This window comes from Corvus hawaiiensis, chromosome 19 (genome assembly GCF_020740725.1).
Source record: "Corvus hawaiiensis isolate bCorHaw1 chromosome 19, bCorHaw1.pri.cur, whole genome shotgun sequence".
Classification (NCBI taxonomy): domain Eukaryota; kingdom Metazoa; phylum Chordata; class Aves; order Passeriformes; family Corvidae; genus Corvus; species Corvus hawaiiensis.
Window position 1 is genome coordinate 6,373,099 of NC_063231.1, and position 13,672 is coordinate 6,386,770.

The following is a 13,672-nucleotide window of genomic DNA, read 5'->3' on the forward strand; positions in this document are numbered from 1 at the left end:
TGTCTTAGCATTTAGACAGCACTTTGTTGTACCCCAAAGATCAGGAATCTTGGTCAGAGATGGGCATGATGCAGGGAAAAGTACTTGAGAGAAAAAAATAAGGAAGGGATTGTGGGCTGTGTAGATGGGAGGAAGAATCTACTAAAGATGAGGAGAGCTTGCATTATGCTGCAACTTTTGACATCTTCTACTATCTTAATTTTCAAATTTTATTTTTATTTAGCTCAAGAACTTGTTTCAACATAGAAGATGACATAGAATATTTGTAAAAGAATAATCAAACAGCTTGTAAGTTACTGAAGGGCTATCAGTAGCAGCAGGTTATGGGGTTGGGTTTTTTTTCTTTCACTGCATATTCCTGCATTTCAAGACACATTGACAATGTATATAAACTTTATACTCAATAATTATAAACTTTGATACTTTTCTCATTCATTTGGTCATAGAGAATCATTTATTTTTGTATAATCAACCCTTTAATGTGGGTACTGCACCTTTAATGAATGCTTACATGTTTTGTTTTCAGTGTTCTTTTCATTGTGCTCATATTTTGATAATCATCTCTATTCATTAATGAAACAGGAAGAGTAAGTGTGACATTATTGCTATTCATAACATCTTTGTCTTAGATCTCATTTCTATTTAATTTTGACAAAAGAAGAGAGAAGATTGAAACTACAAAAAATGTTTTGCTTGAATGAAACTGTCTGGGAACTTAAAATTTTAATGATGTATTGAGAAATCTTTGTCAATAATTTTGTTGTCTCACATAGACTGCGGTAACTGGGCTAAGTAATTTGAATTATAGGTTAACTGTTGGCCATTTCCAATCTCATTTTTACTTGCATAAAGACTAAATAGGAAGCAAAGTGGTTTAAAAGTTTAAGTGGTTTAAAATACTCAGATCTTGAAAAAACCTTGTAGAGAATATATTATTGTAAGTAATTTGAAGTCTGTTAATATTGGAGCATAACTGGAGGTTCCATCTGCACTCACAAAGTGTCTGCTCTCTGTGGGATCCTGAGTGTTAAAGCATTGCTAAAATGCAGACTATAAGAAAATGGGGAATCTGGGGTGCTCCCAATAGCAATATTATTAAGTAAATTGAAGGAAAAGTTGCACTTTAAATTGTATAGATGTTTAACATGAATTTTTGATTTGTAGTGACTTCATTGCAGCTGAAGGAGGAGTTGCTGGATGGAGAGGAGTACAGCTTCCTGCAGGGAGCATCTGACCAGGAGAGCAACGGCTCCGCCAGCTACTACATCAAACAGGAGCCCTGAGGCAGCTCCCAGGAGTGTGGGGCACAGCATTGGTGATAGGAAAAGAACCTTTCTCCAAGACTGACTGATTCTGTTCCCACTTGGATGGTGCAGTTCGGGTGACTGTGCCTGGGGCACTTTGCTAACTGTAGGTGAATTAGACTCAGTTCAGAATTTTTTGGAAGGGCGGGGAAACTATTTTAGTGAAAAAGATTTTTCAATTTATTAAAAACAAAAAAAATGGACACTTTTGTGTTGTATTTGAAGCTTTTGAAAGAATTTTGTAATATTTTCAAGTTCAGATTTATTGTGCATTGTTAACAAGAACTGAAATTCTAATTTTTTGGTAAGATTAAAGTTTAATTAGCATGGTTGTGGGAAGCAGTTGGAGGAAGATATAGTTGCAAATACAAATGAACTGTCATAACAAATGAACCTTTTTGGTACAAGTTGGGAGACTTTTAGACTCTTGTGAACTGCACTGGTCACGCCTCTGTTTTTTTAATTGTGAAAATAAGGCTTTTAAGCCCTGATTTAGAGGCATAAATTGTATGTGGAAGATAGTGCTGTAAAGCTCTACTCAGTGAGTAGGCCCAAGTGCAACGGAGCGGAGCCATGGCCTGAGGAAGATTTTAACTTTTCAAGGTGTTTTTATTTAGTTTAAAATACCTTTTTCTATATAAAATTTTGGTTTTTAATGTTCCTTAGGGTCTGATTCAGTGCCCATTAGTATCAGTAGCCTTGTCTCCATCGACTGCAGTGGGCATTGGATTGGATCTAGAAAGCCCTTGTCTGTACATGAATGTCTGTAGTCTTGGAATGCTTCAGCAGATGTTTACAGAGCCCTATGCCAAACTGGAACTTCAGAAAATTCCCTCATTGGAAGATTAGTTTTAGCTCTGAATTTTGACTGAAGAAGCAGCTTAGATGGACAGTCACTAAGGACTCCCTTGGTTATTGGGAAGGAACTTGTGAGTATTCTTGTGATTTTTTTTTTTCTTTCTTTTTAAATTTTTTTCCATTCAGGAAGCCCTAAATGTTTCCTTACCATCTTAAATATTTATCTGTGACCATTCAGAACTGATGTGCCACGTGGTTTCAGGTGAGCTGAAAGGAGCCCTACACTGTGGATTAAAAATTAGTTCAGTCCTGCATAGCCTGCAATATTCATGTCTTGCTGCAATAGTGTAACATAGGAGTTGTGACTTGAGAACAGTATAAAAATTACATGGTTTTAGTCTATAATTCATAAACTGGATTTGCCTATTGCCTGGAATTCTTGTCTCATGTCAAGTATCCCATTAGCCCCACCTGGTCAACTTCTAGAATTTTACAAGGCAAAAGTCACATAAAAGGGTGAAAATGACAACCACTTAAACACAAAATTTTTGCAGGAGCTCTTAGTAATTTGGATTTTATCTTTCCATATTTTTAACCTTTGTACATTTTTGTAAATGGAGTTGATGAGTGAGGTGGTTGATCAGCCCTGCAGAGCTGTGACTGGAAAAATGTGCATCAAGAGCTTTAGCTTTTACCAGTAAGGTTCATTAACTAAACTCTCAGGAATTATCTCATAAGTTCTGCAAGTGCTTCTGGGTCTTCACAGGTCCCCTTCGGAGCAGTACAATGACTCTTGACCATAAATTAGGGCTTAAAAAAAAAATCGATCAAAAATTATTAACATCTGTATTCCTACAGCCTAAGAAATGCTTTAAGGATATCAACCCACACAGCCCCAGGAGACCATTTTTGTATATTGTTGTTTGAGCTTAAAAAAAAAAAGTGCATAGAAAGTTGAAAACCAGCAATTTGATTATTTTCTAAAAAATTGCTCTAACTTTGGGTACATAGTATTGGTGATATGCACAGGTTTACCTCATTCTATGCAAGAGGGGTTAATTACGTAAAGTTTTGTATTTACTACTGGAAGTAAAACATGTCCTGTATAGTGTAGGAATGTCTGGAATCCTTTTCTCCCTTACTGGTAACATTTCTTAAATAACGACCCATTTTTAACAACAGCTTCTTCTATTGACAGAATCTGTTAATCAGATTACAGGAATCTGTAACTTCAGGTGGTAAAGACATTTTAGCTCTCTATAACAGCCATGAAAAGGACTTTGTTGGACCTGGTAGACTTCAAATACCTTATCTCAGATTCTGACCCACCCATGAAGTTTATTTTGAACAGCCTAGATTGGAGAAGTAGGATTAGAGACCATTGTAGTGACACTTTGAGCCTTGAGTGTTTGTTTTCCTATGTTCTCAATTTAACCTGCTGTAAAATCCAGCTCTGCAAGCATTGATTTGGTTTGGTAAGTATAGTACTGTTGATTTATTTATTTTTTTTTTAATGCAACAACTTGCAGGTTGTCCCAGTCAGCTGGAACAAGGTTCTCACAATCTTGCTTTCTTCTCTCATCAGCAGCTTCTGACTTGAGTAGAAAAACTGTTGCATTAATTAGTGTTTCCTAAGGTAGAAGGTCGGGCTAGTTAATGAGTGAGGTGCATTGCCAGGTCACTAAACTTGGGCTCCTGAGTATTGCCCAGGCTCATCCCTGATTTCAGAGTTGGTCTTCAAATGTCAAGAGGGAAAATTAGTCCTTAACACACTTCCTGTGCTGGAAAATGTAAGAATCTGTTCTGTCAGTCGTTATAGTATTCTTTTATTCATCAAACACTAAAGTCTTGTGAGGTGATGTATGTTCTCGGGTACCTGTGTGACTTCAGCAGTTGGTGAAATGTCTTTTGTGTCTCTGAGTTCATAATATGCCTCAGTTGTGTAATTGTCGAGTACAGTGACATCTGTGCTAAGCAAACCATGGAAGGAGCTGCTGGAAGTCACTTGCTGAGGAGAAGCTCAGGAAAACCTGAGCAAGGTGCTACCAGGGATGTGATCTCCAGAGAGCCTGTGGCGTGTCCCTGTGGCAGCTCCCTGGCTTTGCAAAGCATTCCCGTGGCTCTGGGATGTTTCTCTTGGCTTCAAGCTGTGGTACCTGGCTGAGAGAGCAGCAGATGTTGGACACCTGAAACCTTCAATGGGGTCAGACTAATTCTGGCATTTGGCACAGCAGGTTTTTCTGACCATGAGGCAGCCCAAGCCCTGTTCCTGCCCTGGCTGCTGCCCCTTTCCTTGCTCCAAATCTCTGCTGATCTTTGATTGTTATGTTATTTTCAGTAGAACTCTAACCTGTTCCTTGCTATGTCTAAGGAAAGCTACAGCAGTTATTGATTCCTTGTTCTACGGATACTAACACGGGTTTCAGTGTTTGTTTTGGTTTTTTATTGTTGTTTTCTGTGATGTGAATACCCTCCCTCAATCTTTGTACGATGGTGCTAATATATTTGGTAACAATCCTTTATTGGGAAGGGATTTTAAAAAACTGTGATTTCAGCTGAATTTTTCTTCCTTTTGATTTTTTTTCATATTTAAAATGAAAAGTCACAGCCATTTATACAAAAAAAGGCATCAGCTTTGGCCCCCGGGAAAATGTTGGGGCGGGAATCAAGATTAAACAAATGGGGTTTTTACATAATTTCTGTATGTATTTGATATATAGATCAATATCTGTACAAATTTATCTTTTATTTTCTTGGTAATTTGTGTGGTCAGTGAGAAAGTATTTAAAGCTTTCTCATGCAATGTACATAACTCAGTGAAAAAATGCTTTTGGAGAAATTAATGTTACTTTCATTTTTACGAGACTGCAGATTTTCAGCATGGATGTGAAAAGCATTAAAATTATAACTTTGTGTACAAGATGAAAATAATTCACTAAATTTGCCTTTTTTACACAAAATAAAAATTATAAAAAGTCTTTTTCTGAGTAGGGATTGTTTTGTTTAAAAGACACTCTTAGCCCTAAATGCATTTCAGCTTATTTCTCTCAAGATAATGCACATTAATACCCACAATCTGTAAAACCATGAGTATTTTAAGTAACTGGGTATATTGGTCTGACAGCAAATCCTGTGAGGCCCTGAGCACAAGGTAATGGGTTTGATAGGAGAAGGTGAATTAGATAATCATTTCAGAGAGCAAGCTTTGCACTTGGCTCTCATTTCATTTAGTATTAGTATTAATATTTGTATAAGGAGGGAAATTTTGTGGTATCCCGTTTTTCTTCTAGCTCCTGCCTCCCTTCAGCTCTCCCTCTGCAAATTTGCCACTTCTTGAGTTCAGCAGCTGTGCCAGGACCACGTGTCAGTGGCTCCTGAATGACTAAAATGACTTCCATGAGTATTTGAACAGGGGTCTGTTGTAAGTGAACGCACCACAAGGAATTAGTTCACACCCATTTATTTGACAGTCACTTTCAGCACTAAGATAACGGTGGTTGCTCCCAGGGCAGCAGCTGGAATGAGATGAGGTGTTGGAAGGCACAAATCACTGTGGGAACCCATCACTCATAGATCCAGTCATGTGCACAGGGCTTGAAGTCGATGAGCTCTGCCGGTTTGAACCACAGGTTGATCTCCTTCTGTGCACTCTCCACGGAGTCACTGCCATGGATGATGTTCCTGTGGAAGGAGACAAACATTGTTCCCTATAAAAATACACTTTCAGCAACCTTGTTCTCAATTTGCAAAAAACTTGCATGAGGCATCTAGAGCAGGGAGACCATTGCTGTTATTTCTGGTAGTGTTCCAACACCCCCACCCCCCCAAGAGCTAATTATTTTTCTCAGGGTTGCTCTAGAGCTACTGTTCTACACCAGACCCTGCCTGAGCTTACGTGCTGCTCTGGGGAGGAGCTGGACTGCAAACAAAGTCAGCTTTGTACCACTTTCCTAAGCAGCAGCTATGCACTGTGACCTGCAAATGAAATACCATCAGACTAAGGTATCTACCACCAATTCTGGCTTTGTAGAATAGGAGACTACCAACAGTTTTTGTGTTGGCAGTGAAACAGTGAGTAGGAGTTGTTGAGTTTTGAGTATCAATTAAGAGACTGAGCACAAACCTTCCCACTTGAATGCAGAAGTCACCACGGATGGTGCCAGGCTTGGAGTCTGCAGGGTTGGTTTCCCCCAGCATTACTCTCCCAGTTTTAACCACGTTGAGTCCTTCCCATACCTTAAAGTAAAAAAACAAAAAATTCTGTTACGCCATGCTTATACAAAATATTGACAACTCATCTTTGCTCTACCATACTTTGCAAAGAAACAAAGGCTCTACCACTAAAGAAATTAACCCTGCCTAGATTCTCTCTTAGGCCTGTAAAGGTGACAAGGGAAAAAGCATATGAGCTGGAAGTACTTGTAAAAAGGACCATCACCATTGTTACTGCAGTGAAGGAGATCCTTCACCAAGCCTCAGAGTTAATGTACAAGGCCAACTCCCAGCCCTTTGTGTTGTGGTGGGATAGGGACACCCTGCTGAGTGTTCTCTCCTAGCTCATAACCACAGCAGGAGATGCTATTAGAGCAAGTGCCTTGTTTTGCGAGGAATGTAAGAATGAATGACACAGAAGATGGGTTTCTGTGTCTGAAAGTCTGACCTTGCCCAAAGCAGATTTTTGGTGCAGAAGACTCGCTTTCGGGAATTTTGCTTTATGCATTTATATATTACGCGTTTTAATACCCATTTTATATGTGCACTTTTCTTCTTATTATAGCAACTTCACTGTCTTAATTTTAACTTTTTCTTTTGCCACTATCAGAACTAGGTAGTTTGAAAAAAATGTATCTGCAACAATATCTCTGAATATTCTTAATAATTTATAGAGCAAGACAAATATACTCAAGAAAGTAATCTTAAACTAAAATCAAGCCACTTACCATGGCCACAATAGGTCCAGAGTTCATGTATTTAACCAAACCAGGGAAGAAGGGGCGGTCTTTCAGGTCAATGTAATGTTGTTTGAGAAGGTCTTCAGAGGCCTTTAAAAGGGCAGATGTAACTTTAAATATCATTTTCTGAGTATCACTGAACAGAAGGTGTTACAGGTGTAAGACTATGAGTGATTAGATTCACTAATAATTAATGTTACCAACAATGCTGCAGTGCTATTGTGGGTATCAACGTGAGCTCCTGCTGTAACATTAAGGGAGTTCTTTGTGGCAGTGCTGGGAATTGGCAATATGATTTCTTTGCACTGCAGTGACCCTCAGCGATAAGGAGAGTACGGGATTCCTGGGTGATGTTACCCAACACAGCCTTTCAGCCAAGGCCATTCCAGCTCTCAATCGGGCTGCATTAAACCACTGGAGCAAAATTCGCTTTTTCTGGAAAGGGGAGAAGCCGCGTGCTGGGCAGGAAGCCGGGCCCGAGGCGTGCCCCAGCACAGCCGCATCAGATCCCCGCTCTGCCGTAGAAGCAGCCGCAAGGGGAGACTCTCTGTGCGTGGGTGTGGTGAGCCCCTCTCGGGCACGGCAGGCACGGGGATGGGGGGTATAAAGACGCGGGCACTCACGTGCACGAACTTCATGGCCACGAGCCGGAACCCTTTCTGCTCGAACCGCTTGATGATCTCCCCGACCAGCCCGCGCTGGACGCCGTCGGGCTTGATGGCGATGAAGGTGCGCTCGCCGTTCCCCGCCATGGCGCTGCGGGCGGGAGCGCGGCGTGAGGGGACGCGCGGCCTCAAGGTCGGCGGCGGCCATGGCGGCACCGCCCCGCCACGCGGCACCGCCACCGAACGTCCCCCCGGCCCCGCCGAGCCCGGCCCGGCCCCGCCGAACCCCGCGGGGCCCCTCCGCCCGCACCCCCCGTGCCCCTGGAGCGCGGGGCCCGGCCCGGCCTCACCTTTCCGGAGCTGCTGCCGCCGCCGCTGCCGCCCGCGCCGCTGCCGCCGGAGGAAGAGGCGGAGGAGAAGGCGGGCGGGCCGCGGATCCCCCGCCCCGCGCAGAGGAGGAGCCGCCGGGCCGGCGGCGCTTCGGGGGCGGGATCGCCAGCACCGAGCGGGACCGGGCCGGGCCGGGATGAGACGGGACCGGACCGAACCAGGCAGCGGGCGCTGCCGGGCCCCGCGGCCGGGGGGCGGCTCTTGGCCAGGCCCGGCCGCACCTGTCGCCTCCGCCGCCTCGAGGGTTATTGATTTACAGGCGCAGCAACTGTGGCTTAAGCCTTTAAGGCACTGAAGCGACGGCGGATGTTTAACACAACTAAATTATTTTTTACTCATTGGTGCTGGCTTGGCTGTTTTCAGGTATCCCCGCGGTCTGAGGGTTGGTCCTGCCAACCCGGCTGCACCGCACAGCACGGCTACAGCTCCTCGAAAGCGTATTTATCCCAGAAAAGTGATGTGGGATCCGTAACCCAGGAACGTTATTGGTAACTTTATTGAGAAGATGAAGCTGCCAGCTGTCAAAACCTCACAGTCCCTGAACCCATGTCACAACATGAAGCAGGGAGTGTGTTGTTACTTTTTATGATGTTCACTACTTGGCCCTTTACTAGTTGATGAAACACCCTTTCCTGAGCAAGTTACAATCGCACACCATCACTGCAAGTGGGATATCGATGAAATAGCCTCTGTAGTCCTTGCGTTGTCTCTTACTGAGGGGCCAGTGAGTGGCTTCACAGGGTCAATTAGTGGTTTCACACTGGACCTGCCCAGGCACCTCAGCCGTGCAGGAGTGCTGGCCTCCACGTTTTCCCAATCTCATCACATTAGAAACACTAATCAGCAGCCTCCTGACAACCCCCACATCTCCGGATAACCCATATTTCTCTGTTTTGTGGAATCAGGAAATCTTAAGTGACCTTTCAAGCAAAGATTAAACTGGAGACCATTCATCCCGTACCCAGGTTTGTCACATATTCCCTTTCTTCCAACTACTTTTAATTTAATTGTTTTTCTTGTATAACACTGAATATTTTCAGAAGAGAATCTCACAGCCTCACCTACAGCTTCATAGTTAGAGATCTTGTTCCCTCTCCTTATACTCATTAATTAAAGACAAAATATTTAAAATTTCTTTTTATTTCACTTAAGAAATACTTCACTTAAGCAAATATTGTTTTATTTTGTACCATCTCTTTTTAGGAGTTTGATATCACCATAAGGTATCCTAAGTTTTCAATATTTGCTGCATAGTTCAGTATTCAGACACAAGAACTCACTGTGGGGGGAAAAAATCATGGAGTTTGAACAACTGATTCCATGGAATTCTTGCTCTTAGTGAATAAAATATTGCAGGGACATAAATACATAGTATCAATCCCAACTACCTCATCCAGTACAACTTTTGCTCTTGAAACTGAAACACCTTCTGCATTATGATGACTGTACTTCTTTACATCATTAAATAAATACAAAATGATAGCGCTGAAGTCACTTCTGAAACAACTTATCCAAGGATTGTTTGCTTTGTAGTTCCAACTACTAAGGAAAGGACACAAATGATAACAAAGCTAAACTATCAGCTGTTCAGCTGGCAAAGCAAGCACCACTTATTGCTCTGTGCAATATCAGACAGCTGCTGCACTGAAGTGGCTGAAGGTAGAATCTCCCTCATCCATCCTCACATTAATCTTCTTTTCACATAAAAGGACATTTCATGAAGCCTGGCCGGTTAATCTTTCCTCAAAATGCTAAATAAATCCCACGTGGAAGGGAAAAAAAGCAAGCTGAAATAGTGTCATTGTGGAGGCCAGTTGTCATTTTAGCCAGAGCTGAGCTCTCTTTGGGCACATCATGTTCTGGGGAGAGAAATGGGCTTTTTCTGCAGCTGTTTTAGGAATGGGGACACATTTGATATTAAGTAAATCCTCAACATCTGGGCATATTAGCAATGCATTTACACCACTATCAGTTGTCCTCTAATGTTTTAGCAAAGTTAACCTCTGACTCCAAGTCATTTGCACATTTATTTACCAAATAAATTGTTTACCCATTTTTTTCTGTTTACCAAAATACCCTCTATAAGTACTTCAGAAAAATATATGTTATCTGCTCCGTGTTTTCACCTCATATCTCTCAACCCCAGAAGCAGCTTTTAAAAAGTGCAATCCCATTTGTAACCTGACAGCTTTTAAATCAAAGGAGCAGCAAGCACTGACTCTATTTTAAACATCCACAACAGAGCAATCTCAGTGTTTTCTGAGGTTTCTACCAGGGAATTCTTTGGAATAGCTAGAGACTGGCAGCTGCTCACAGACAGTGGGGATATCAGAAGATCCAGGCTGGGTGTTAATCATAGATCCACTCATGAGCACAGCTTCTGTAATCAACCAGTTCTTCAGGAGTGAACCATAAATTGATCTCTGTCTCAGCACTTTCCACAGAATCACTGCCATGAATGATGTTCCTAGGAAAAGAAAAGGTGAATATAAGAGTAAGAGAATTCTTAAAGTAAAGCAAGCTTCTTGTTTTGAAGTGGTTCCCATTATGGACAGGAGCTTTAAGTAACAGTAAAGTAGGAAAAGATACAGCATAGGCAGTGCCAGCTTTGCTCCTCATTGTTGTCTCTGGGGACAACCACAACTTGATTTCCATCCTTAGATCCTAACATGACATGGGCACAGGGAATGGCAGCTCCATGTGTAAGACAGAGAAGGATGGAGCACAGTTCCTGCAGATATCATGACATAACACTTGGCATTTAGTGCCTTTGGATGATACCAGAAGTTTTAAAATTTACCTTCCAACTTGGACACAGAAGTCCCCACGAATAGTGCCAGGCTTGGAATCAAATGGATTGGTTTCTCCCAGCATCACCCTTCCAGTCTTAATCACATTAAGACCTTCCCACACCTTAAAGAAAAAAAATTTCCACTGAGATTATTAAATTTTAGCAGCAGTTAAATTATACCATCCACAAGAACACCGGGCTGTCCATCATGGCACAAATCACCATCTGAATATTTGTCATAGTGAGACATATTTTATCTCCAATTCTTCTGTCAGATTCTTGAAGCATCTGCTCACATGGTCCTTTCTGTACAACCCTCCTCCTCACCCAGTGTGGGGAGAGAATGATTTTCCATCTCAGTATGTCAAACAGCCTCACAGAGCTGTCTGCTCATGGGAGAGCTGGACCTCAACTATTTTAGAAATACATTATCAAGGAGAAAAAGGGAAATAGAGTAAAAATATTCCACCATCCTTTTTCAGTTTGCTTACTACATGGCATGTCAGTGGGGCTTTTGTGCAGGTTTACTGTTTCTCAAGGTCCTGGTTTTGATTCCCTTTTGTCCTGTCCTCTTCCTCAACAAAATGACTCAAAGGAGAAAAAGATTATGAGAAAAGATTAAAGAAAAAGGAGTTAACAGCACATCTTCCTAATTATAGTATTTGAATCCAGATTTTTAAATCCTTTTTGAAATAAACTAGAATCCAACAGGTGACACAATCTCATTGCAGGGAAGACCATCAAGCAGTGTGGTTTTCTTGCTAGGAACTCACCATGGCTACGACAGGTCCTGAGTGCATGTATTGCACCAGGCCATCGTAGAACGGCCGGTCCTTGAGGTCGATGTAGTGTTCCCTCAGAAGGTCCTCAGAGGCCTGGGTTAAAAACCATCCAGACAGAGAAAAAAGCTTACAGTAAGAACTTAAGACCGTAGTGAAATCACAGAGATTAACCACAGAGCACTGGTAATCCTGAAACTTGCACGCACTTCAAAATTCTGCATTTCTAGCATCTTTCTAGGAGCACTTTTGGTCGATATAAATTTGAACTGTTTGCTTTAACCCCAGCTCAATTTAGAAAAGTTTCTGCTGCCAATACAGGCAATTTATGTGACCTGTGATTTGTGAAAGATACTCAAAGATATTTATTAGGCATAGGATGCACCTGAAAGAATATTCTCTTCAGACTAAGGACATCAGGATACTAAAATTAGCGTGCTTAGCGCGTCTAAAGCATTTAGCCAGAGCTGGGAATTGGAACTTTTCCAAAAACATCCCAAGTACGACTTCTCAAAATTTCAGTTTTAAATGTTACAGAGGCCACATTTGTTGTTATAGCATGCTGCTCTATTTGAAGGCTGCAGCTGATATATAAAAGCAGACACAGCAATTAAGGAGAGCTTACATGTACTAATTTCATGGCCACCAGTTTGAACCCTTTCAGCTCAAAGCGTTTGATGATCTCCCCCACCAGCCCCCTCTGGACCCCATCAGGCTTGATGGCGATGAAGGTGCGCTCATCGATGGCAGCCATGGTCCTGAGGAGGGAGAGAATAAAAGTTGTTATTCCAGGATTGTGCAAAATTGTGTAAAATCCCATCCTTTCTGCTATCAGTGTAATTAGATTGGCTGCATCTGAGGGTCAGTAATCCACTGTCTGCAACGTTTGGACAAACCAGTGACCGCACACGGGTTTCCCCAAGTGCTGCAGGAGTGAGTTTGAAGCAGTGGAAGGGTGCCAAGTGTAGGAACAATCAGCGAATACTGAAATCAGAAACGCTCTGAACGGAAAGGATCACACGGATCCATCTTCCAGCGCCGTGCAATAAATTAATAGATTAACGCACAATTTCACCTGGAAACCAGCAGGACCGGAGGGGCTCCGAGCCCCGCGCCGCTGCAGGGGCGTGTCCGCGCACACCTGAGCGGGCAGGGGAGGGACGCGAGGGGCTGCGGGGAGGCTCCGCGGGAATGCGGTGACGCTGTCCGGGGACAGAAGGTCCCTTCCCGCTGCACCGCAACCCGGTTTACCCGCTGGTGGCCCGGTGGCTCTAGCAAACCTTGAAACCTCGTCCCCCGCTGGTGGGCCGGTGGCCGTGGCAAACGGTGTCCCCCGCTGGTGGCCTCTGTGAGTCTCGCAGCCCGTGTCCCCCGCTGTTTCCCGGTGGCCCTGGCAGCCCGTGTCCCGCCCTGGTGGCTCTCTCCAGCCGTGTCAGCGCGGGTCCCCGCCCGGCTTAGCCGTGCCCCGCCGCACCGCGGTTGCCGTGGCGACAGCGCAGCCTCCCGCCCGCACAGAGCGCCGTTCCCGCGGGGGCGATTGGGGATCGATCCCTGTCCCCGATCCCCCGCCCGGGTCACACCAGCACCCACCCAGGGCCTCATCCCCTTAGAGCGGGGGTGCTGGGCTCACCCCTTCCAGCATTTCAGTCTTGCCTGCTGGATCCCGGTTTTTATTTAACAAAAGCCACGTAACGTTATTTTAATAAAAATCTCATTATCGTGCTGTTCTGCTTGTGTTTCCTCTTTAAAGAAGGTAATTAATTTTGTTTGGTTTTTTTCCGGTTATACTGTATTAGCTCTTTGAGTCAAAAGACCCCTCAACCATTTACCACTGAGCTGCTTTGCCTTGAGCATTTTATTGCCTTTGAGAGAATTGAGGATAAAGCAACCGGATGGAAATCCGTGCTTGTCCTGGTTTTGTTTCCCCAACTGGGATGAACTTCCTGGGCTCCACTCCCTGGCTGTTCTTGAAAGCAAAACAATGAAGATTTCACTTCCCTCAGGGCAGGACTTTACTGCTTGACAGGGATAAGGTCAGCTTTTTGATAACATG

General features: G+C 43.3%; 3 protein-coding genes across 15 annotated transcripts in view; 1 reads left to right on the forward strand and 2 right to left on the reverse strand.

Moving 5' to 3' along the window:
• The window catches only part of MBTD1 (mbt domain containing 1), a 35,209-nt gene extending 30,129 nt beyond the window's left edge, over positions 1-5,080 (forward strand). For all 13 annotated transcript variants that reach the window (XM_048324173.1, XM_048324175.1, XM_048324177.1 and 10 more), the window contains one exon: positions 1,165-5,080. In XM_048324173.1, the coding sequence (XP_048180130.1) occupies positions 1,165-1,283 (119 nt within the window). In that variant the 3' untranslated portion in view covers positions 1,284-5,080. The remainder of the gene's footprint in view (positions 1-1,164) is intronic.
• A 466-nt stretch (positions 5,081-5,546) lies between these two features.
• Positions 5,547-8,707, reverse strand: LOC125336044 (nucleoside diphosphate kinase). The gene is made up of 6 exons (XM_048324151.1): positions 8,695-8,707; positions 8,010-8,286; positions 7,678-7,810; positions 7,043-7,144; positions 6,226-6,338; positions 5,547-5,783 (listed from the first exon to the last, which is right to left on the reverse strand). The coding sequence occupies exons 1-6, from the start codon at positions 8,705-8,707 to the stop codon at positions 5,666-5,668; spliced, it is 756 nt and encodes a 251-aa protein (XP_048180108.1). The 3' UTR covers positions 5,547-5,665.
• Positions 8,708-9,171: 464 nt separating this feature from the next.
• Positions 9,172-13,062, reverse strand: LOC125336066 (nucleoside diphosphate kinase-like). The gene is made up of 5 exons (XM_048324187.1): positions 12,900-13,062; positions 12,245-12,377; positions 11,614-11,715; positions 10,850-10,962; positions 9,172-10,516 (listed from the first exon to the last, which is right to left on the reverse strand). Exons 2-5 carry the CDS (start codon positions 12,371-12,373, stop codon positions 10,399-10,401), a joined length of 462 nt encoding a protein of 153 aa, XP_048180144.1. The 5' UTR covers positions 12,374-12,377; positions 12,900-13,062; the 3' UTR covers positions 9,172-10,398.
• Between the last annotated feature and the right edge of the window lie 610 nt (positions 13,063-13,672).